This window comes from Prinia subflava, chromosome 1, assembly GCF_021018805.1.
Source record: "Prinia subflava isolate CZ2003 ecotype Zambia chromosome 1, Cam_Psub_1.2, whole genome shotgun sequence".
NCBI lineage: Eukaryota > Metazoa > Chordata > Aves > Passeriformes > Cisticolidae > Prinia > Prinia subflava.
In genome coordinates, this window is record NC_086247.1 from 26809186 (window position 1) to 26832467 (window position 23282).

The following is a 23282-nucleotide window of genomic DNA, read 5'->3' on the forward strand; positions in this document are numbered from 1 at the left end:
TACATCTAAATTTCTGTAAGAACTTTAGAGAAATGAGATTGTTTAATACTAAATAATACTTTTATCTGTGCAAAGCTTAAGTAACTTTCATTTTGAGTTTATTAAATCCAGTATCTGAAACTGAACAAGAACACAGAAAGCAGCAAAATTCACATTACCTTTCGTATACCCTTATAGCTCAGTTGACATTAATATAACTACAAAGTTATAAAAAGACATCACAGAGTGAAAAGGGAAACCAAATAAACAAAACAAAACCAAATTAAAAAAAAAAAAAAAAAAAAAAAAAAAAGCCTGCAAGACACCAGACCAAGAAGTCAATGGGTAGTATTTTCTCTTTTATTCTTTTCTTTGAAGATTACCTAACATCCTTGTGGTAATAACCCAAGGTACTATGTAAACAAATTTCAATGCTGCTCAAATGAATTAAAATACTCTGTTCAGCTCCTGCAGTAAGTCAGAACAGTGGCACCAGTTCCTTTCAACATTAAATCACATTCATCTCATTGTACATGACTTGTGCAAGTAGTAAAGGCTTTATTCATGACCTTGGCTACATCAGTAGAGAGGGATATATCAGCTATTTATGTATTGAAAAAAATCAAACTGACAGAAGAACAGATTCTGTCGTCTCAAATACCAGCAGCATCTTTCTACATATTTAGGATACGTTTGGCCTAAGCCTTTAACACCTTTTAAAACAGCCATGCAGTAAAACAAACTTGGAGATGTTTCTTTAGAGAACATTGAGCAGTTTTAACATTTTTCTGAATGATAAAGCCAAGATAAAGCAAATCCAGGCCCTTTTAAATGGCTGCAACTTTTCATACACTTAAAGCTCTATAAAACTAGAGCCCATTAGTATATATATTTATATTTTATATATATATATTTTAAATAAGTCTCTTGTCTGCTTTCAAAATTTATGGAGGGGTTTTTCTTGTCTTTTGAAAGGGCAATAAATAAAAGTAGAAAAGGCTGAACAGTTTTGCATATATTTGTGGAAGAACGGAGAACAATTAAACTTTTAGAGTTCCAGAAAGATCACTGTACAGAACAAAAAGCTTATATACAATTAAGTGTGCAATTTTAGTTGGCTGGGCCTTTTATTATGCAAGGTATCCTTTTTGACTAGAAGCAACTTCTACTCTTGTCCAAATCCCTCCGTTTCTTCAATGGCAAAGAGCAACTTCTCTTTTAGTTGTTCGTAGCTTTTATATGGTGGCAAATCCAAACGATTAAAACTGAGCAGGAAAACAAACAGAATTTTGGTAAGTTTATCTAAATCCCATGTAGAACTCTACAGAATTCAATTGTTATAGTAGAAGCTATAAATGTTTTGATCTAACAATTAGAAAAAAAGAAATAACAATCAGCACAATCTCAATGCCTTGGCATTTCTACAAGAAGTAAAAAGAAAGTTTCAGAGGAATATTCTAAGAAACAAAAGACCCCTACCAGATTAAAAAAACTAGAATGGTGAAAGACTAAAGACTGTCCAAGATACAGGGAACTATAATACTTAGAAAAAAATCATATAAAAACGTGATATTTACAATAATGATTACTTATAGTAGTAATACATAGAAAAGGAAATTTTCAGCATGAAGTTTAATATAATCTTAGTTTGAAGCATTTCCAAATTTCAACAACAGCATGGAAAAGGTGAACTTTTCTCCTTCCTACACACGCTTGGATATAGGTGAGTGTTTTTCCCTCCAAACTTTGCCCTAAAAGGCTTTTGCCAAAACATTTCATTCCATGTCTTCCCCAAAATTATTCTAGACAAGATATGTTTAACTCTTGCAAACATCACTCAAAACAAAAGCCAGTGGAGATGATGTAAAATGGACGATACCCTTAAGTAGTTTAAAAGTATGATGAATATTATTGTCACAGGTTGCCGAAGGAAAGTCTGTCCATTTTGCACAGTTTATATAAAAACCTGATCTGTGCACCTGATGCAACAGTTCAGTATGCACAGGAATGCCAAGCCAATAATGGCCCATCTGCAGCCTGGTGGGAAAAAGTATCAGCATTCTTGGCTAAGCATCCTTGTTTTGAAGGTTTGCTGTCATTTCTTTCATGCTACTTCTCACCACTATACATTTTATCTTTTATAATGTTACTGCATAATAACTGTATCTAAGAACTATGTGGCTACTACTAACATGACTTGTTCAGTTATTTCATGTTCTTTTAATATTCTTTAAAAGAATTAGGAAAACGCCTTTCAGTTCTACACAAGGATGTTCTCATCCCTTTGATAGAGCTGACACTGAGAAACTGTTCAGCACAGTAGTAAAATTAAAGAAAAGGGCAACTAGGAAAGTTTTCAACATTGGCATGTCAGTGCAACCAAATGAAGCTGAAGATGGAGATAGAGAATTGATCCAAATTAGATTTCATTTGATTTGGCCAATGCAAGCCTGGAAGAGATAAACCACTAAAGGTACAGAAAGTTTACACATAACAACTCACCAAGTGTGACTTCTTGGTAACCAGGTTTCCTTACCAACTTTTTCAATGCAGAATTTCTGAGGACCATTACTTCCTAGAAAATAAGATTTTGTAAAGTGTAATCTGTTCCTTTTTAAGTAGCATACATGATATATACATGACATAAGACACAACTCAGACACAGCAGACAGAGTTCATTAGTTACATGAACATGCTTCTCACAGAAACAAGCTAATTTCCAAATAGCTTATAAATGTATTCCTGGGATTTATGATATAAAAACCCTTCTAGATCCAAGGTGATGAACATGGAGTTTCTCTTATCTGTACACCTGCAGCATGGTTCATTTGCAAATGAAACAGTGACTGTAAAAACAGTTCTGGTCACCTTTTACTTACCCATAAGTTCAGCAAATCCACCCAGTGGTAATCTGCAAGTGCCAGTGACAAACTGCAGAAGTCGCATGCGAACCTCGTTGTCTGTTTCTTTTACAAACTAGGCACAGAAATTGAAATTACTTAATAAAAAGCTTTAACACAGCTGGACAAAATCAAAAACCCCGTGACATGGTTAAAAAAGTATATTTCCACTTAAAAATACACCAACTTGTTTGGTACCAGTTTTCATTTCTTTACTTTAGCAAAATTGGTTGGAGGAAAAAGAACAGTGATTTCAGATTATAAGCACAGTCAGCCATTATAATGTGAAGGCTGGGAACAGCAAATAGAAGAATCCTTACTTATTTTATTCTACACTGAAATATAAATCATACCAATGCTTTGTATGAAGACTACTGCCATTGTTATTAAACACGGCACTAGTCTAGCCATAGACTCTGGGTATTTCAAGACTAAGAAAGACTTGCATATAAATGTAGATACTTAAACTTCTGGTATAGATTCTTTCAGTACCAAGCATCTTAAAAAGATGTATCATCAAATCTTATGATGTAAAAAAGACAGGAAATAACTGTTTTGTATCACTTTCCCAGAAAAACTTAGTCAAAAGCATCTCTAAAATGGTGGTTTTTTCAAAAGACCCTAGGTCTGAATTCTCTTCAGGAAAATTTGTAGAAACTGTGAGCCTGAATAGTGTTTGAGGGTTTTCCTTAGCCAACTTCATTAAAACTGAGTGAAGATTAGTCAGTGCTAGACTGGAACAGTTAATATGACAAATAATCCTAAGTACTATGTGACATTTTTAGATCACAGAATCAGAATGGTTTGGGTTGAAAGGAATGTTTAAGATGGTCTAGTTTCAACCCCTCTCCCACGGCAGGCACACTTTCCACTAGACCAGGTTGCTCAGAGCTCCATGCAGCCTAACCTTGAACACCTCCAGGGATAGGGCATCCACAGCTTCTCTGGACAATCTCTTCAAGTGCCTCACCACCCTCACATTAAAGACCTTCTCTTCCTAATATCTAACCTAAAGCTACCCTCTTTTTGAATCCATTTCCCCTTGTCCTGTCACTACATGCCCTTGTAAAAAAGTCCCTCTGCATCTTTCTTGTATGCTCCCCTTAGGTTCTGGAAAGTGAAGATGTACAGGTGCACTACATATAAGAACATTTAGAAGGTAGATCACTAAGACTAAAATAATTATCACTGAATAACCAGTAAGGACAAGATAGCGACAAAAATATTCATAAGCCAGCATCCAAATGTAATGTGTGTATCTATCTGACATTTCTCACCCTAAAGAATCCTCCCTAAAGACCAGTAATCCTCCTTTCCTTCTCTGAAAAGAAAAAAAGGAAGCTGTAAGAACCTTCATCTGGACAGCCCTCCACTCCACATGTCATTTGTGCTACAGATCGAAACAAAACCTACAGAAGTCAGAAATGTCACTGATTAACATACCTGCCAGAACCATATGATCTGCTTGCTGTTCCTCGTGTAATGACGATAAACAGTGTTCCTCTGCCAGTCTGCTAAATCAACCTCTTGCATACCACAGAGCATAACCTAGAAAAGAGAATGATTTCTTCACATTACACACATAACTTAAGAGTATTTTTTATTTTGTATGAGACGTGGTAACAAAAATGAAAGTTTCTGCTCTGAAAACAGAAGTGGTAATTTTTTCATTTTATTATGTAATTAGATTTTCCTTTATCCTAAGTTTACAGAGCTACTCCAAAATTGTGTATGTTTTTAAGTGGTCTGAAAGACTGAATACCAAAAACTTGGTATCTTCTAACTAATAGCTCAATAATAGCAGATACTACCTTTCCCACAAGAGTAATTTTTACATTAAGGAAGATATTACCCTTTCCATTAAATCTTCATCTCATATTCCAAAATGATGATTAAATTGCTGCTACTGCTACTACCAATAAAGATAAGACATACTGCCAAGTATAAGTCTGAAAAGTATTCATTACAAGAGGCAATGAAAGCTGAAAGTTCAAAAGGCAAAGCCTTCCACAAAACTGAACACGGAGTAAGACTGAGCAAAGTCTTTTCTTAGGAAAAAAATCCTCCCTATTTAACTTAAGAAAGTTTCAGAAAACTGCTCATTATATACAGGGAACGTTGGCAAATCACACAGAAATAAATGAGCACAGCACTACAGAGCCTTTTGTCCCTACTCCAAATCACAACCCCAAGAGTGAACACAGACCAGGCTGATAAGTAAACGTGGAGCGTGCAAGCAATCCCTGCTATCAGACCTTGGGTTGCATACTGAGGATCTGAAAAGTTCTGTTTCATGCCTTGTTGGTTCCTCCAGTTTTCTGTCTTTGAATATAAGAACCCTAGAACCTGTCTTAGACCATGTATTTGATACTAAGCAATTACCATACACCACAACCAACTCCTGTGTCATCTGTTACATGTTAATTCTACCCATCTACCACAGAGGGAAAAGTTTGTGACTCATAGATCCATCAGTGATCTCATATACTTCCACAGAAACTTTCAAAAATACATTTTAATGCTGAACACCACAAAACACTGATTAAAAACACTGATTCAATTTTCATCATGATTTAATCCCACTGTTCCTAATAAATTCTCCATGTTCCAAAAGCTATCAAATGCAGCATGCACAGACAAGAGATTCAAGCTGACCTATCCATTTAATCTCTCCATATGTATTACCTTTGCAAAAGGTAAAAATGCTGAATAAAAACCTCACCTCCAGTTCCTTTTCATCAAAATAATGTAGCCATTGTAGAGGAACTACTTCATTAAAACCATCAAGAAAAGCTTTGGTCTGTTCTCTAACTCCCCGAGAAAATCGCCACTCTGCCATTAGCCTGGGATAGAACAAAACCAAACATGAATTAAACATCAATTAGCATTCAACGTGAAGAAGTTCAAACATACAGGATTGCATATGTGTTCCCATCAGGTAAGACTCCCTCAAGCTTCACTTCTTATACTGTTCAATTCCATTAACTATAAGGAACCTACTGTACTATATTATCACAAATCTTCACATTTAGATAATAGTAAAGTGGCAAGGTGTAACTTAGATGACCACTGCAGTTAAAAAGACATATTATTATTAACCTTATTTCATCTATATACTACAGAAACTATTTCTCTGAGAAATTGAAGACTGCTAATTTAAGTGGAAACTTTATGTGCAGCACTGGACATATATAATATCACAGAAAAGGGTCTGTGTACATCTGCTTTTGGGATCACTGAATAGACACATCAGAAACAGAGGTTCAGAAAAAGAAGGGCAGTGATAAAATCAGGAAACAGGCAGAAAAGAGTAGCAGAAAGAGTTTAGAAAAAACCAGTTGAACTCACAGCATGTTACACACCATTCTGAATTTCAGTTTCCACATTTATAGCAAAGTTCTAAACAATTTTACAATCTTCTGTCTAACAGATACCTTCCCTCTACCTGGATCTGTTACCTGAAGTTACTGAATTTAGGCTTGCTCATTTCAGTTTCACCTGTTCTCCCACTGCACACAAAAGAGCATGACAGGTCATCTTCACTCCACATGTACCTTTTGTGCCAAAGAATTGTGTATCAAGACAGCAACGTGTACCAAGATACCATTTCAATAACAGTCACAAGAATTACATAGTAACACGGGAAGAAAAAGTAAAAACAAACCAAAACCAACAGAAACCACCGTGTCAAAAAAGGCTAGAGCAACAAGAGAAACATGAACACTTTTTTCAGCATCTACACCTTCCTACCCAATATATTCTTCTTTGTTCTCCTCAGTTACCAAGATATTTGAACCTCCTGATTTCAGTTCATGTGAGGTTACTTTTCCTAAGAGCTCCATATCCACACAGAAGTACATTTCCAAGTTACACTCTTCAATGTTATTATCCCTGGATGAAAAGAAAAAAAAGTATTGCAACGAACTCTATACAAACAAAAAGATCCATAACATATCAAAGACACACACACAAAAAAATAAACTACAAACCTTATCCAAATTAGGGAGTTATAAAATTCAGTATCAATAGATTCCAGGTCTTTAATAGTAAGCTTTTTGCTCAGCATTCGTTTGTAGAAAGGCAGAGAAAAACCAGTGTCAATAAATTTCCCATGAAACAAAGCCTGTTGAAGAGAAAAATATGTTTATTTTTTTTGAACTACTGAATTATTGAAGTGTTTCTGGCCTTGAAGTCTTTTTTTTTTTTTTCTTTCTCCTTCAAATAATAAAAAGCACCAAATAGCAGTAGCAGCTTTATAAAGCCGTATTTATAAAGAACAAAATATTAAATTAAATGGGAAGCAAAAAAAATGGAAAAAATTTATGCAAGCATATATTATTAAATTTTAGAAATTCTGTGATAAAAAAACAACCAACTTCTCATAAATGCACTTCATCCTTTCTTCCCTTAATTATGTGAATAGGCATAATTGCCAAGTGTTATTTTATCCTACTTCATCAGGATATTTGATCCTACTTGAGTATTACTACCATTTTTTACTACGTACATACATCCAGCAACATCATCCTCTACAGAATGATACTGCAGCTTGTAAGAAAGGGCTTTGGGAGTCACATCTTTTTATTAGTGAGTAACAGAACTGAGGAATTAAAATCTCCGCAAAACTGAAAAGAGAAAACCAAACCCAAAACATGTGTCTTGTCTCACCACACATGCACACAGGGTGTAAGCTGATTTCTAGTACTGAAGCATAGCATTACACACACACACACTGTTAACCTCTACACTGACTCAGTGCATCTGAGAGCTCACAGAACACAACATAACCAAGAAAACCCTTTCTTCCTCTCAGCTTTATCAAGTACACTTTCTTCACTAAAATAGCTCTTAAAAAAAATCGTACACAAAGGCCATGTAGTGCATTCATTGCTTCTCTTTCCTCTCAGCTGAAATTCTGTGAGCAGAAGAGCCAACTAACAGCCCATTTCCTCCAGGCTCCATCTTTTTTCCCCTCCTAATTCCCCCCTTTTAGGCTTAGTCTAGTATGCATTTTCTTCTGCTTAAGAAGACTGTAAAGAGGTTCTCTTAAAGGCTTTTATTTATTTATTTGTTTATACATCTATTTACTTTTAAACTAGTTTATTCTTCTCATGGGAGGGTTACCTCATAGAAATTCCATGTCAAGTGCAGCATTTGGGCATATGATTTTCTGCATTTGCAGAATTAAGCTCTTAAAATCACCTTATTTGATGTGAATTATAATCTTACAGCAAAATATAACAGTTGCCTCAGCCAACTTCATTTAACATGTTTTTATTACGAAGTTAGATGTGTATTCTTTATGTTTAATCCTGTTTCAGTTGAAAATTGAATTGGCTACTTCAGTACTTAAAACTAAAAATCTCACTACTGTTTTAGAACTGTGAGAAGAACACAAACTGCAACTTTGTTTCCCAGTTGCATTACTACCTGAGCTATCTTAAGCCACTAGAGGGTTTTGTGGCCCAGGAAGCACTGCAGAAAGTTCCATCCAGTATAAACCATGAATACACTCAAGCCTGGCAAGAGACCACATCAAGCAGCATTACACAGGTCTTTCTCTTGCCCTGCTTAGAGAATTTAAAATGCAAACACATAAATACTTTAGGAAATAAAAGCCTATTTTTAATTACATTAATTACCTTAATTAAATTCTCTACTGTGATCTCTACTGTTGTGAAATAGCTTTCCTAAAGTTAACGTTTCTTAACATTAACTTCAACAAGATCAAAAATCACCAGCTGAAAGAAACACTGGCTCTAGCACCTAACTGGCTTTATCATGCCTTCCTGCTAAGTGGCCCTGTAACTTGCTGAGGACTCTAAAATAAAGAAAAAAGGTGGCAGCCTACTGAAAATGTTAACCCAATGAGGTAAATTCTCATGACAGCACAAAAATTGTGAACTCAAAACACTTGAAATCAGAGATGGTATTATCATAACTGAATACATTTCTTAAGAAGTATCCATAAGAAAAGCATAAGAAAAGTTAAGAAACCACCTAAACGTCATTTATTTTAAAAGTTTTTTTTTTCATTTATGTTACACTTGGCTTGTATTTGTTTTAATATTGTACAAAAACCCTGAACAACACAAGGCAATAGTCTCTTCAGTAAGAAAATGCACTTGCATCTACTGGTTTTGGTTTCACTATTCACCAAGTTGAGGGATATTGCTGGGGACTACCTGTAGACATGATGATTATGTGGAAAGATGACTGTATCACTACATGGAAGGAGAGAAATGTGACAGAACAGGAGTCACTATAGAAGACCAACTCAGTGATACTGAAGAAATGATACATGCCTGATCAGCTTGTATTTTAAGAGAAACTGGATGGCAGAGAATCAAGCCTGACAGCTTCTGCTCTCCTCAGTATCTGACTTTTATATCCAAGCATATACATTTAAATTAAGGCCCAGTGTACTCTGCAAAACATTCTAACTCATTTTTTCAAATATACTAAGGTATACCAAGTCCAACTGAGGAGCCTTTTTCACAAAATAGTAGTCACATTTTTCAGAGCATCAGTATTCAGACACTCAGACAACAGTTTGCATGAAGCACACACATCCAATTGATGAAAATAAAATATCATATCGAACATCATATTAACTTTGATCACTCTCCCAGGAAACATGAGTGTGCAAGAGACTCAACTCTCAGGGAGCTGGCCTATTCTTCAATTTCTTTATTCTTCATTAATATAACCTTTAATAACTGTACAAACAAATACTGTTCAGGAGTAAATGTATAGCTACAGGAAATATAAAACCTTAAAAATCTAACCTACCATGGCAATAAAGCGCCCAATGAAACAGAAATATGAAAGATGGTCAGGATTGATTGTTGATGCTGGATTTATCTGCAGGCAATAGTTGCTCTTGCCAGCATATTCAAATAGGCAGTACATAGGGTTCAGTACTTCATGGGAAAGCAAGAAAAACCATTCTCTAAGGAAAAAAAAACATGTATACACATAAAAACCATCAAATACAGATGTTTATCACCATTCCCCTTAGGTAACTAGCAAAATGGTCAAAATATATGCAAAGTTTGAAAAATAATATAAACAGTGTTGTATTATAATCACAGAATAATATACGGTATTATATATTTCTTAAATATAGAAAATCAATTATCAGTCCCAATAATGTTAGAAAATAATGGTTTCCGAAGCTTAGAAATTATAGTTAAGATTTTCGTCTAGAACACACCCTCACAGCACAGGTTTTAGCTGCCTATCAGTAATACCTTTTTCTAACACAGTCCCTGCCTCAACCAGTACACAGCATTTACCCTCCTCATGCCTACTTTATTGTCTACAACTCACGTCTCTACTCAAAAAAATCACAGATTATTCCATGCTCATTATAAACAACTTAGATAAAACAAAACTAATTGAAACCTCAGCACACCTTATTTGCTTTTCCAGTCTGACAGCAAAACACTCACTAAGTCATTGTAGTTTAAAGAATTACCATGCATTGGTTAAGCCTACACAACATGACAGTGCAAAAGTATCTTTTTTACTGAAGTTAAATGAATACATGTTTTTTACCACTTCAATTTTTTTCAACTCAGCTGATCTGAAATAATTCCAGAATCTGGTATTTCAGTGTTCAGATAGGTGATTTTTATAATATTTCTTGCTTTATAGTATTTGCATATAGTATTTGCAGAGACCTCAGAACAGTCATACACACTCAGGAGCTTCTGTATCGGGCACTAAATGTTTGGTACTAAACAACCAGGCTTAGGGATAACCCATAAAAACAGCTGAAAGTCTGTCTTATAATAACTATAGGGGCTGAATTCCATTCTGACTGTCTTTCAGCTGTCACAGTTAAGAGGCATCTCTTCTATCCTTGCATTTACTCAAGATCATGGAATAGAAATGAGGTTTGCCTGCATGTTTCTCCTAACAGTGCCGTGAAACTCACGTCATGGATCACGATTCTCTATGATACGCTTTCAACCCAAAGGCAGCCAGGATCCAGTAACCCTAACAGGGTTCCATGTACCTTCCAGTAAGCACCAGAATGTTCTACAGCATTCTAGGCAAGTTTCATACTGAGACAATTACATTAACTACATAGAAGCATCAAAGTTAATAGGCATTAAAATTAGAACAAGTCAGATAACAAGGGAGGAATAAACTAAATCAGTCATTAACAAGAAGTTGCAGAAGCAATTAATTTTTCCCATCAACAGCTAAAACTTGCCACAGGACATAATGTCAGATTGGTCCTGCTACATACAAGGTAAAAATCTGACAGGAACACTGAGTGTAGTCTGCTGAGAGGCAGCTGATTTATATTTGTATTAATGCAATATTTCATTAGTCAGTACATGAACATTTATTTAGTGTCACTTAGGAATTCTTAGCTTAAGTTACAGTAAGATCCTGGCTGGTTCTCAGTTGCACATACAAAGTCTTGGGCAAGACTTAAGTAACTATGAAACTATGAAACTACACTACTTAGGTAATATTTATTTATTTATTCTCCTTCTTTCTTCAATTAACACACTTCAGTTAAATTATTCTAACTTCTTATCTATGGAAAGATCTATGAACTGTTCCGGCTCCCATCCTAAACCTATGGCCCTCACAACAGAGACACCAACCAAACAAAACCCATGCAAAGCAAAACTTGAATTCCTCCCTGCAATCACTCCCCAAAAGTCTATGTGATACTGTAATCAGAAGCAGAACACCACATACCCACAGCTCAACCTTCAGTGGCAAGCTTCCTTACTTATGACTACACATTTTCTCTGAATTCAGTTTTAATGCAGGAAGCTACATAAAACCAGAACAAAACCAAACCAGAACACCTTAACATTAAAAAAAAAACCAACCAAAAAAGCCTAACAAGAAAAATTTTGTCACCTATGACCTCCTCCAATTCCCTGGATATACAGTAGTACTGAATTTTCTTCTCTAGCAATAGCAATTCATTCAAGTAACTGGCAGCAGTAGTCAGTGGTTGTATTCTCTGTGGTCAAGAAATGAAACCTTGTCTGTGGTTTTCCTGTTATCAGATTTTTCCCCTCTGAGTTCCACTTCAGATCATAGAAAAACCCATAGTCCAGCTGTTTCACATTCCAGTGGAGCCAACATTGTCTGTCTGTTGTTCTTTTATGCCTGCACTACTCTCCTTTCATTTATTTCCTTCCTCTTCTTATCAGCCCCAATCTGGTGTTTGCTTGCCATTTTTCCAAATAAGCAGAACACTTTATTTTCCCACAGTCCCCATTTCTAGAAAAATTGAGTTTTCTGGTAGAAAGTTTCTGAAATAACTCAGTCCAGAGCAATTAACTTCATTCCAATTAAAACATCAATCTTTGTCAAAGAACTGAACAACTGAGACCATAGTTTTACCAATGTGAAGCTGTAATATGTGAAAATAGACAGTGCTGCCAGTTCCACCTCCTTAATACATTTAGGTGGACTAAAAAGATACCTAGGGTCAAACTGCAAGAGAAATCAAGGCTAGAGTGATATTAAAAAATAAAAACTTTAAGAAATTTTTTTTTACCTTGCCAAGCCACCATAATCCAATCCTTCTTCTCCTCTAAATATAACATATAATCTTCTCCTCAAATCATACGGTTTTAATGCCATAATCTATCAAAAAAAATTTATAAGTTACCAATTATGCATCATCACTACATCTCTCATTGATATTTAATTTATGTCGATACAGAAATTGTATATATGTCAAATGTTACACAAATTTGAAAAGCAAGTAGACCATCTCATGGACAAGCAACCAATGAACTACACACAAAAATACCAATTTGGACTTAAAATCTTTGAGCAGCGGACTGCTAGCAAGGTGAAGGAATATCTGGAAAGTACTGCTATATGAGTACCCTGTTCTTACACTCTTCCTAAGGCAGTCATTATTTAAGGAAAACAGACAAAAAGGTACTTCATCTGATATATATGATTTTTTTGTTTTAGGGAAATCACTTAGAAGTAATAACTATATCCAAACTAAATTCAATATATCTTAATTTATAATATACTTTTTACTTATAGAGAATCCCTGCCAAGTGGTCTTGTGGTGACAGCAGCAAGAATTTTCACCACACACTGTCTGCAGACTGTAAGAGCTCAAGGACTGTAAGTTTCAATTACACAGATTTCATCTTTGAAGGACAAAGCAGGACACCAGTTTTAACTGGAGGAAACAACATATTGTAAGGTATCTAAAGACACACAGGAATCAGGAAAGCAAATATAATGTGGCTGATGCCACAGCTGATTAAGCTATGGAACTCTACTACACGAGGCTGTAGATGTAAAAAGTTCACAAGAGGAGCACAGATAAGCTCACAGAAGAGAAATCCCTTGAGGATTATTAAAATACTCAGAAACCACTTCAAGCTCAAGAAGCATTTCAATTGTAAACAGCTGGAAAATGAAAGATCATATGGTAAAAGTATTATATACAATACTTTTTTCTTACAGTCTTCCCTAAGAAACCCCCACTAGCTAATACTAGGGGAAGATAACTGTGCCTGGAGGACCATTAGTCTGAACTAGCTATGGCCATTTTTGTTCTTCTGCTTTGTCTTGAAACAAACACAATTATTTTTGCAGGCTTACTTGCTGGAAGGAATCCTCAAACAGAGTCTGTCTGGATACATTGATTTTCACATGACTTGGCAGTGCATTGGACTGTAATCATAAGGCAATAGCATTAAAAGGCAGCACATACATATGTAAAAACTCACACAGTTTCAATCAATAAATAATTACTAAATCAGTACCTGACACAAGTAACGGAAATGAGCGAGTTTCCACCTAAAGCTGCGCTCATAAGCAATCTGTGGCCCTTTATTTCTGTAAGGAAACATATTGGAGAAACATTAAGCATACAGACATCAAATAATACTTTCAATGCTAAACAACAGCATGAAGATTTTAAAAATACACAGAAATTGTTATTGTAAGATATGATCAAATGCAGCTAATGGTTTGGAATGCCAGTCTTTCTTTCCTCCATCCCTTGCTCATGATTTTTTTGCAAGTTAATTTATCAAATTTGATAGAAAGATAAAAGATCAAGAGGATATAAAATCCCTATGAAACATGTAAAAACTGCAAGTAATACAAAGGAGAGACATCTAATTTATCATCTTCACTGAGAGAAAGACTGCCAAGTTAGGCTTTATAAATTCAGCTGCTTCTGGAACTGTGAAGGACTTTCTAGTGCAACATTCTACAGGCTCATTGAATGATAAGTCATCACTACATTGTCAGAATTAAACCCTACCCCATATAAAAGACATCAAGAAAGCCACTATAGGTTGGTTCAATACTTCAAACCAAAATACTTTAAAAAGTTTGCATGTAAACTTTTTCAGAAATGTTTAGAACTACTTTGTTTAGACATTACTGTTGCTGGAATGCGTATCATTATAAGTAATAATCATAATGACCATTTGCTGTTACTTTAAAAATGCAACTATTAGTTACATTAGTTCATTATTGCCCATTCAATGAGGCAATGAACCTCACTGCCCTTCTCTATTTATAAAATTATTACAATCTTGGTATTTCAAAAGCATATAAAAACTACTGAACAGTACAGAGCAGTACAGCAAAATGTGTCCTAGGTAAAGTCACAAATAAAATTTAAAAATATTTTAAATTTATAATAAAAAAACTTGTTCATCATTTAGTGTGCAATTCCAGCTAAAAGTGTAGGTCATTTGATAGTATGAGAAGACTTCACTATTAAACTATAACAAGGTAGAACATTCAAAAATATATTTAATTTCTCACTTACACAGAAGATTTCCCAGTACGAGGATCATTGAAGGTGGTGGTTCTTGTATTATGATCAACAAAGTACCTGACACCTTCTCTGGTATATCTGATTTCCCAGCCCTCTGGAAGAGGGTCCTCATTCTGTAAACTGCAAAAAAACCAAATTGAAGGCACTGCTTTTTCCCCCCATATCACAGTATAAAAGAATTAAGCAAGATCTTTTGAATCTGCACAGTCATTATACACACCTACCCTTGAGTTCGAGGGTCTTCCCACTGTGTTGTCTTTGTGTTATGATTTACAAAATACACCCTATCATTTGAATCCACTCTCCTTTCTAAAGGAAAAAAGAAAAAAATCCACTATGCAACTGCATTCCAAATTTCTGTAACTGCCACTTCCTGAAACCCACAATTGATTAACTTACCCCAGCCTGGTGGTAAAGGCCCAAGTGGATCATTTTCTGCTGACAACATCGAAGCCTATTTAAAAACAAGAGGTCTTTCAGTTAGGCCAAATATTACTTATATTATTTTCTCAGTGTGTTCCAAGATTACTACTAGTCCTGAAGACTATTCATTCTGCAAAAAAACCCCATCATGTCATCTTTAATCTAGCTTTGCAAAGAAACTTTGATTATATGATAATAAGACATGCTTTTGCACATTTGTTTCCAATGCAATCTACCCTCCTTTTCCCTTCCTACAGCAAACTTGAGTGCTCATACAAAGAGGTGCAGTTCATACAAGTTTTGAGGAAGCATGTATCAGCAGATAAGCACTAAGTTCTTGCTTAAGAACACGTTTTACCATAATAAACATTTCCAAGCACAGTGACTACTGCCAGCATAGGGGGTTTTACTTCCTCAGTACATGATAACTTCCCTGCATGTTTGGCTATTTTCAAACGTTGTCGCTGTTTTTTTAAAATGCAGCTGCATTCATATGCAGATGGGTCAAATTATACCAGCATACAGTAAGGTTAAAAGGGAAAAAAAAGGGATTACATTATTATGTAAACACATGCTAAGCTCATAATATACTGTAACCTTGCAGAAGTCCCCAAGTAGCTCCCAAAAATAAAAAGCATGAGAAAAAAAAAAAAATAAAAGGCAGAAATCCCATAGACTACAGGATCCATGCTCTGATTTATAATTAAAAATATCCACTCCTAAAGTTTTGTGGATGCTAACTTACAGTGTGTGTGGGTGCAGAATGGAATTTTGATATAAGGGGACCAAGCTGTGTTCTCCAAAGAGTGTCTTAGGAGCTAAGACTGCTTTATACAGCATTTGCAATACAAAGATATCAAGCAAGAGTTTACAGGAGCAAATTCAAGCAAAACAAATCTATGATATTTTTTCTCAGAAGGAGAAATAGATCAAGGATCAAAAGGAAATGCATAAGTTACACTCAAAATAGAGCTGCATAGTTGTTCCAGCCACCTCTACTACACATGAACAGAGAATTATCATTATTTCAGCAGCAAATGCAGTTAGTCTTTTCTGCTTTAGGAGACCACACAATCACAATAACCCTCTAACCAAAGACTTCTCTGTGGTGACTGTAAAAGAATAGTGCACAAAAGCAAAAAGCTGTCTGCCAAAGAACTGAATGTTGGCACAGTTCAGATATTTCCGACCTTCCTAATGGGTCTGAGGATTTGTGTGTGGCTGCTGGCCACACAGAGCTGTATATTTAACAGAACACACTGCAAGACCAAGCAGATTCACTTCCAAAATGACTATGACCAATTAATCCAGGTAAAAATGAAAGTAATTCAAATAAGTGTATTCCATCTACATTTCTTTCTTTACATAGTTTAGCTTTGACCACTCAAGGTAATTGAAACATTCTCTAGCTGAAAGTATTCATTTACTTTTTCTCAAAAAATAAAATACAATCTCACTTAAACTGCTATATAGGCAGAGTCCTGGTATATCACCAGAGCATGAAAAGGTAACTATAGTTAGACTTGAACTATTCTGGAAGAAAAGTATGCAGAAACATACTAAAGTAAAAAAAAAAAAAAAAACCAACACTCTTCCTTCAATATAATTTCAAGTTTCCCCTTCAATAAACTGTGAGTTCTACCTGTGCAACAGATAGAAAAACTGCGCTTAGAAAACAGAATTCTAAAGAGATGGCAACAGTCCAGTTTTCTCTTCCTTCAGATATATTCTGTCTCACTAACAAATCCTCATTTATTGATTCTAAGGTCAGATGAGACATTTTCAGGAATGGGTCTGTTGTTTTCAGTAAGGGTTATCCTTTAATAAAGGAACCAACATAATTTTAAAAAAATATTGTTCGCCGAAGGACAAATCTAGCCCCAAAAAAAATCTTGGCACCGGAAAAGTGAGAGTTATCTCCTATTCCAATGAAGATGTTCTGGACTTGTACTTCCATGGTTTCATCTTCAAAACTCTCCAGCTTTGCTGCATATCACTTACGAAGTTTCTGGGATCAGATTTTTTTTAAGAAGCAAAGCACAATTCTTGAAGTACACTGTTTAGAGTGACAGTGACACACAGGCACCATCATTCTTGACTCTGAAAAAACAACTATCCTATTTATCCAGTCACAATGGGAAAATCTGACTCAAGAAACATTCTCTTTGAAGATACTCATATTTTCTTTAGGCAGAAATAAGCAACTATGTGAGAGAAGTGGAAAACCACGTAGGAAATTCCAGAGCTGAACCAGATGTATAACCCTGAATGTAAAAGTATTGCCACTTGTATTAGCAAAGGACTTCTAATCCCTTAAACAGTTTAGAAGACTGTTTAGTGTTCAAAATGACCCCTAACATCATTTAGACTCCTTTTCAGTTTAAGGGACAGTTTCAGTTGTACCTCTTACTACTGATATTAAAAATCTTATGTAAAATGCAGTATCGAAAACTGCTGTCAAGGAAGAAACTCAGGAGGGAGTACTTTCTGCCTTCCAGGATGATTTTTAACTTTTTTCAAAACAATCCAAATCTAAATTACTGACGCTAAACATCTTTTAACGCATATAGTTGAATACTTACACAATCCCTTTCTCTAAAGAACAAAAATGCACCTACAGCCCTGTCCTAATTCCAAGTTCTGTGTACTTTACCGAGTAGAGGTATCGCTGGTTGAATTGTTGCATAGCTCCCTGCAGCTGGTTCCGTTGAGATTGCCACTGCTCAAAGTTCCTCACTGACTCCATCGTGGGCCGCTGCCACGTTGTCGTTCTGGTGTTGTGGTCCACATAGTACACCCTCCCACGATCATCAACTCTTCTTTCCCAGCTTTCAAGAAACACAAATGTTAACAGTTCATTCTCCCAGGAGTGTTACTAACCGAATTTCTCTTTATGCCAAATCCCTAGGTGGTACTTGAATGAACTACTGGAGTCACAGACATGATTTTAATTTCTAAAGGACACAAAAGCCCCCCAACGTAATTGGTAGATGAACAACCACAATGAGCACACATAGACCTCAAGCAACTGCCTGCTCAGCTCTCTGTGACCTCAGTTTTAACTTTGTAACACCTGTGACTGCAAGCAACCTTGGCAGATTTCACAGAGAACACTTTGCTGGGAAATCTGAGATTTGGAACCAGTGCACTACACTTAGTGGTGCCACCTAAAAGAAGGCAATCAAATATTCACTATTTCATGCTTAAGTTTTAAGGGAAGAACAAAATACTTTAGTAGTTGTATTTGAACAAGTGATCAGAACTAGTGACATATCCAGTATCAACACTCCTGTAACAATAGCTGCAATTAACATATTTAAATGAAAGCTGGAATTTAATATATGACACAGAATACAGTTTTGAAGAGTTTCTGTTTGTTTCCAGCAACAAACAAACAAAAATATAGTGAGTTTATTATATTTAATTCAAGAAGTCTATATTACCCAGGAGGTAAGGGCTGTGGTCTTTCCCATGTTGTAGTTCGTGTGTTGTGATCAACGTAATAGGTTCTACCGTGAGGATCCTTTCTTTGCTCCCACCTTCAAGACAAAGAAACTTGCACATAAGTGAAGTTGCAAATACTTCCCTGGGACTTTCCACTAAGACAAAAAAGTACCTTGGCATTGAATGAAAATACCACAGTCCAAAACGCATTCTTGAACATCAAAGAAAATTCACACCAGAATACAGATCAGTTACTTCCTATTGAAATGACATCACCACAAAGACTTCTTGAAAGGATTTAGCACATAATGAGCTACATCAATATTCACAAGCATTTTCCTATTATATTTAAGCTGGGAACAAAGTCAGTTAATTATCTGCTCAATGCTTGGATGCTAAAATAACCTCATTGCAAAAGTGCTTAGAGAGATGCATTTTTTGCATTTCCAAGTTCATATCTCTCAAAAAATCAGTGTGTTTGCATTTGAAGCTCTGTTTCCTATACCCAGCAAACAGCATCTTTCAGAGTGAACCTGCAGTGTATGCTGTCAGCTGTTTTTCCTGTGTTTCTATTTCCTATGCTGGTAAATTCTGTATCTGATATCCTTGGGGATTACTTCATTTTGTGAAACAATCTCACATTGAAGATGGAGCTAGGACCAAACATTATCAACAGCTGAGGTTTCATGATGCTGAGAACTACCATAATGCAATAAAAGTATTGGCAATGAAACCAGGATAAACATTAGGTGAAAAGCTGAAGTGCTTGTCTGCATTTGATTTATATTTGTTTTCCTTACATAAACACTTAATTAGTTCCTAAAAATGTAGGCAGAACACCTGGCCTGCTTAGGATTGGATGTGCGTTTTCTCACTATTGCAGATAATTGTATAAAACTACAAAATCTTTTCTTCAATTCAAGAGGCTATATGTTAAGATTTCAAGAAGAGTAGAGAGGAACAGCAGCAGTTTACAGAGTTCCTAGGGCTATACATAATGGAGACTCAATTAGGCTGGAGTGATAAGAGGGCAGAGGGGAGAGGAAGGAGGGGAGTGTGGGGAACCATCAAATAAAATAATCACAGAAACATGATCAGGGAATGATGAAGAAATGCAGTTGGCCACAGTGTGCACTATGCCTGGAACTCATATGCCTGGACTCCCTCCTCAGTGGGAAAGCACGTAAGTAATTAAAATAAAAGAATGTGTGGAAAGAATTTCAGCATCTGAAAATTAAAAACTAAGTAACTCTTCCACAACTTATATATAATACTTCTATCTTTTAAAATGTTTGTTTTCATGTTTATCTAACTGCAGAAACTCAGAAGTGTCACTAATAACTTACTGAACCTTCTTCACAGGGAGAAGACAGGCTCTCAAAGATCAGTTACAATGACACAAGGTATACACACTTAGGGTTAAGAAACAGTTTCTGTGATCAGAAAATGCTGAAAATGGTTAATATTTACAATATTATGGAAACATCAGTATTTCTAATTTGAACTGAAGGTATCTTTTCACCCCAACATGAAAGCATATACAAAAAATGTTAAGATCTATCTATCTATATATTTGAGCAGGTACTGTACTTTCACTTAATGCACATTTTTGATTTTGTCTAAGCACATTTTTGATTTTGTATTTAAGACTACTAAAGCAATTTCTAACAATCTAGTAACATTAAAAAATTCTAGCTCTTCTTAGCACATACCTACATACACATCAAGTCTTATTTTTAACTATAACATTACTGGCCTCACTCTTACACAGCAAGCACTACAAGTATCTACAGACTAGTCACTTCCACTTCTTTGTGCTTTGGTCCTTACTACTAAGAAACAAAAGAATAATGAAATATGGTCCAAATAAGTTTGAAAATATCAAGTGAAAAGTCTTCACATCCATAGCGCTCAAGAGTTTGTCTATTAGGATCACAATACCATCTCAGCAAATCAGTTATCTGTTGTTACTTTCTGGGACAAGAGCAGCCAGTTATAGCAGCAGTACAAATCCCATTTTAGATCAAATAACCCTGTCTCAGCCAGCTGACCTGCATTTGACAATCCTTGTATAGAATAAGTTTCTGTTTCTTTATATGTACATTTAGATGACACAAAATGCTAGCATTAAAAGCAAAACAACATACCCTGGTGGCAAAGGTTCTGTACTGGCACTGGCAGGCTGCTGTCTTATGGGCTCTGCAGATGCACTTGGCGTGGAGGAGGACTCCCTTGGCTTTGCTGCATCTGCTGCTGTGCTGTTTCGAGCGCTGGGCTGGGCACAGTCTGTGGCAGCTGCAGGTTCTAGTCCAGCAGACACAACAGGCAATGCAGAAGTGTGGCTTTCAGAAGAGCTGGTTGCTTCTGTTGCTGACTGAGGTTCTGCTGTATCATCAGTGCAATCTGCTGAAGACACAGGAGCTTCGACTGAACCCGTTGGAGCCTCGGAGACAGAGGAATTACCAGCTTCAGGTGCAGAGGCAGATGATTCGCCATTAACTGAGAAAAAGGAAATAACATTTGTGTATCAGCATCTGATGAGATTTACTTTTCAAATAACCAATTTCTGGAGTAAATTACTTGAATATATTTAAGTTGCACCTGTATGCCACAGGCAGCACTGTTGTCTAAGATGACAAAAAGTCACAACACACTTGCCTTCAATTAAAACCTACTGTTTGCAAGCCATTCTCTATACTTCCCTGCTAAAGTTATTTCTTAGTTTCTGCATGTCTTAGTCAATATCACACCTTACTCTAGATTAGCAAGAGGCACCCATCTAGTTTTCCACAAAACTGTATAGCTTTTTTTAAAACTCCGAACTTACACTGAAGTTCAAAAAAGAATCTTGATCAGTATGACACGAAAACAAATATTAAGAGATTACTCTACGAGATTTGGAAAACTAAGAGGCATTTCCTACAGATAATTCTTTCCTTTTTCAGAGCTGAGGTACAGAACTCTACAATTCACCCTGCACCTGTGTGTGACTTGGAAAAAAAATCCCCCTCCAAAAAAAGGATTAAAATACAAAAACTATTATTGGCTAACACAATTTGTATAGTCCAATGACTGAATAAAATTACTTTAGGATCACAAAGTAAATCAATTCTATCTTTTAGAGAACAATAAAAATGCCATCAAACAGAAGCAAGCACAATCTCATAAAAGGTTTAAAGCAGGCATGGATTTAGCAGGCAAAGGGTGCTAAGAGGGCTTTATTAGTCCCAAGCCCACTTGGCCAACAATACATCAATCATCTGCAGAGTTAAACAGAACAGTATCTCAGCACATCAAGATCTTGCCTAACTTAGACAAGTGACACGAGGTACAGCAGTCTGCAGGACACCCATTAAAAGTCAAGGCCCTATAAAAAGCAGTGCAACATAATTCAGCACTTTCATTTTCTGCACCACTAATCAACATCACAGAGTGACAATTCTATTTATACTTGGTAGCTTGTACCTGTTTTAGAGTTGCAACAATTTTCTACAGGACTAAGGATATGCAACACATGCTTCAAGCAATTTTCTTACCTTACAGTGTATTATCACCTTACCAAGCTAAGGAATGAAATTAATATAATTCTATGCTCTTAACCTTACTGATTCACATTTGCAAAATTTAATCCTACATTAGTGCTTATATAATGTTGTTTCATTATTTTTAAAGAGTTCAACTGTTTATTCTATCATCAGAATTTAAATTAGCAAGTGAGTTTCTTTAAGGCATTATCACTGCACCATAGGAATTTTCTTGATATGCATAATGATAAGCATGATTTTACAGGCAATAGATTTTTAAGTTCTATAAAGGAAGCAATTTTTGAATAAAACTTTTCCAGAGTAACACATCACTGCTTCCAGATGGCATAAAAGAAATTATCTACATTAAGACATACATACATACCAGGATTTTACATTGTTTCAGCATGACATGAAAATTATAAACAATTTGATCAAGTTTACTCAAATTTCTGCTTAAACTAGCAACAACCTACTTACACAAGAAAAAAGCCAATTGAAATTTCAACTTCCATTTAAAAAAATCAACTTAATAATGAACAAATCATCTGCTCTCTTAGTAAGTTCATCCCCAAAACAGATGTAATAAAACATTACATCAGATGTAATGTAACTTGACCAATTATGCCTAAAACAGCAATTCTGCCAACATCATATAAAACTACAATCCTGCTACAGCATAGCAGTGGGGGAAAAAAAAAGGTGCCATCAAAAAATGCCAGAGATCTGTTTTATGCCTTGCCTTAAAAGAATCTTCACCCACTGGTAGAGTAGTTGATTACTCCTATACCAATGCCTCAGTGATGATTTCATCAATATTACCACTTGAAAAGATCAATTATTTTTCAATTCAATCTATTCTAATACAGATTTCAAATGGCTCTGTCTGCTGTTGAAGAAAAAGGAAGCAATGCCTTAATAATATATATGCCCTCTAGCCTTGAGCTGAAAAGAGAGGGAAATCAAAGTTCTCCAAATCAAGAAAAACTTCAGAGAAGATCTAATTTAATTATTACTTTTTCAAGTTCATAACTGTTTCTGTTATCTTCCAACCATACCAACACTTCCACTCTATTACAGAGAGTTTGACAATCTCTGTTCTATCATTTAGTAACAACTTGCCTATTTCTATTTATGGTTGTCTATTCTCTGCTATCATTGTCAGCTCTCTCAAACAGCTGAGAAAAGACAAAGGGCTTA

The 23282-nt window shown here is 35.6% G+C and overlaps 1 protein-coding gene across 4 annotated transcripts in view; it reads right to left on the reverse strand.

The window, feature by feature from the left end:
* Positions 1-317: 317 nt before the first annotated feature.
* WWP1 (WW domain containing E3 ubiquitin protein ligase 1) overlaps positions 318-23282 on the reverse strand; it is a 57808-nt gene continuing 34843 nt past the window's right edge. For all 4 annotated transcript variants that reach the window (XM_063391636.1, XM_063391645.1, XM_063391628.1 and 1 more), the window contains 17 exons: positions 20706-21057; positions 18558-18653; positions 17768-17942; positions 15091-15145; positions 14916-15000; positions 14683-14811; positions 13661-13733; positions 13497-13568; positions 12421-12509; positions 9672-9831; positions 6869-7002; positions 6630-6770; positions 5602-5722; positions 4323-4427; positions 2859-2955; positions 2482-2554; positions 318-1244 (listed from right to left, as the gene is read on the reverse strand). In XM_063391636.1, coding sequence (XP_063247706.1) covers positions 1145-1244; positions 2482-2554; positions 2859-2955; positions 4323-4427; positions 5602-5722; positions 6630-6770; positions 6869-7002; positions 9672-9831; positions 12421-12509; positions 13497-13568; positions 13661-13733; positions 14683-14811; positions 14916-15000; positions 15091-15145; positions 17768-17942; positions 18558-18653; positions 20706-21057 — 2057 coding nt within the window. In that variant the 3' untranslated portion in view covers positions 318-1144. The remainder of the gene's footprint in view (positions 1245-2481; positions 2555-2858; positions 2956-4322; positions 4428-5601; positions 5723-6629; positions 6771-6868; positions 7003-9671; positions 9832-12420; positions 12510-13496; positions 13569-13660; positions 13734-14682; positions 14812-14915; positions 15001-15090; positions 15146-17767; positions 17943-18557; positions 18654-20705; positions 21058-23282) is intronic.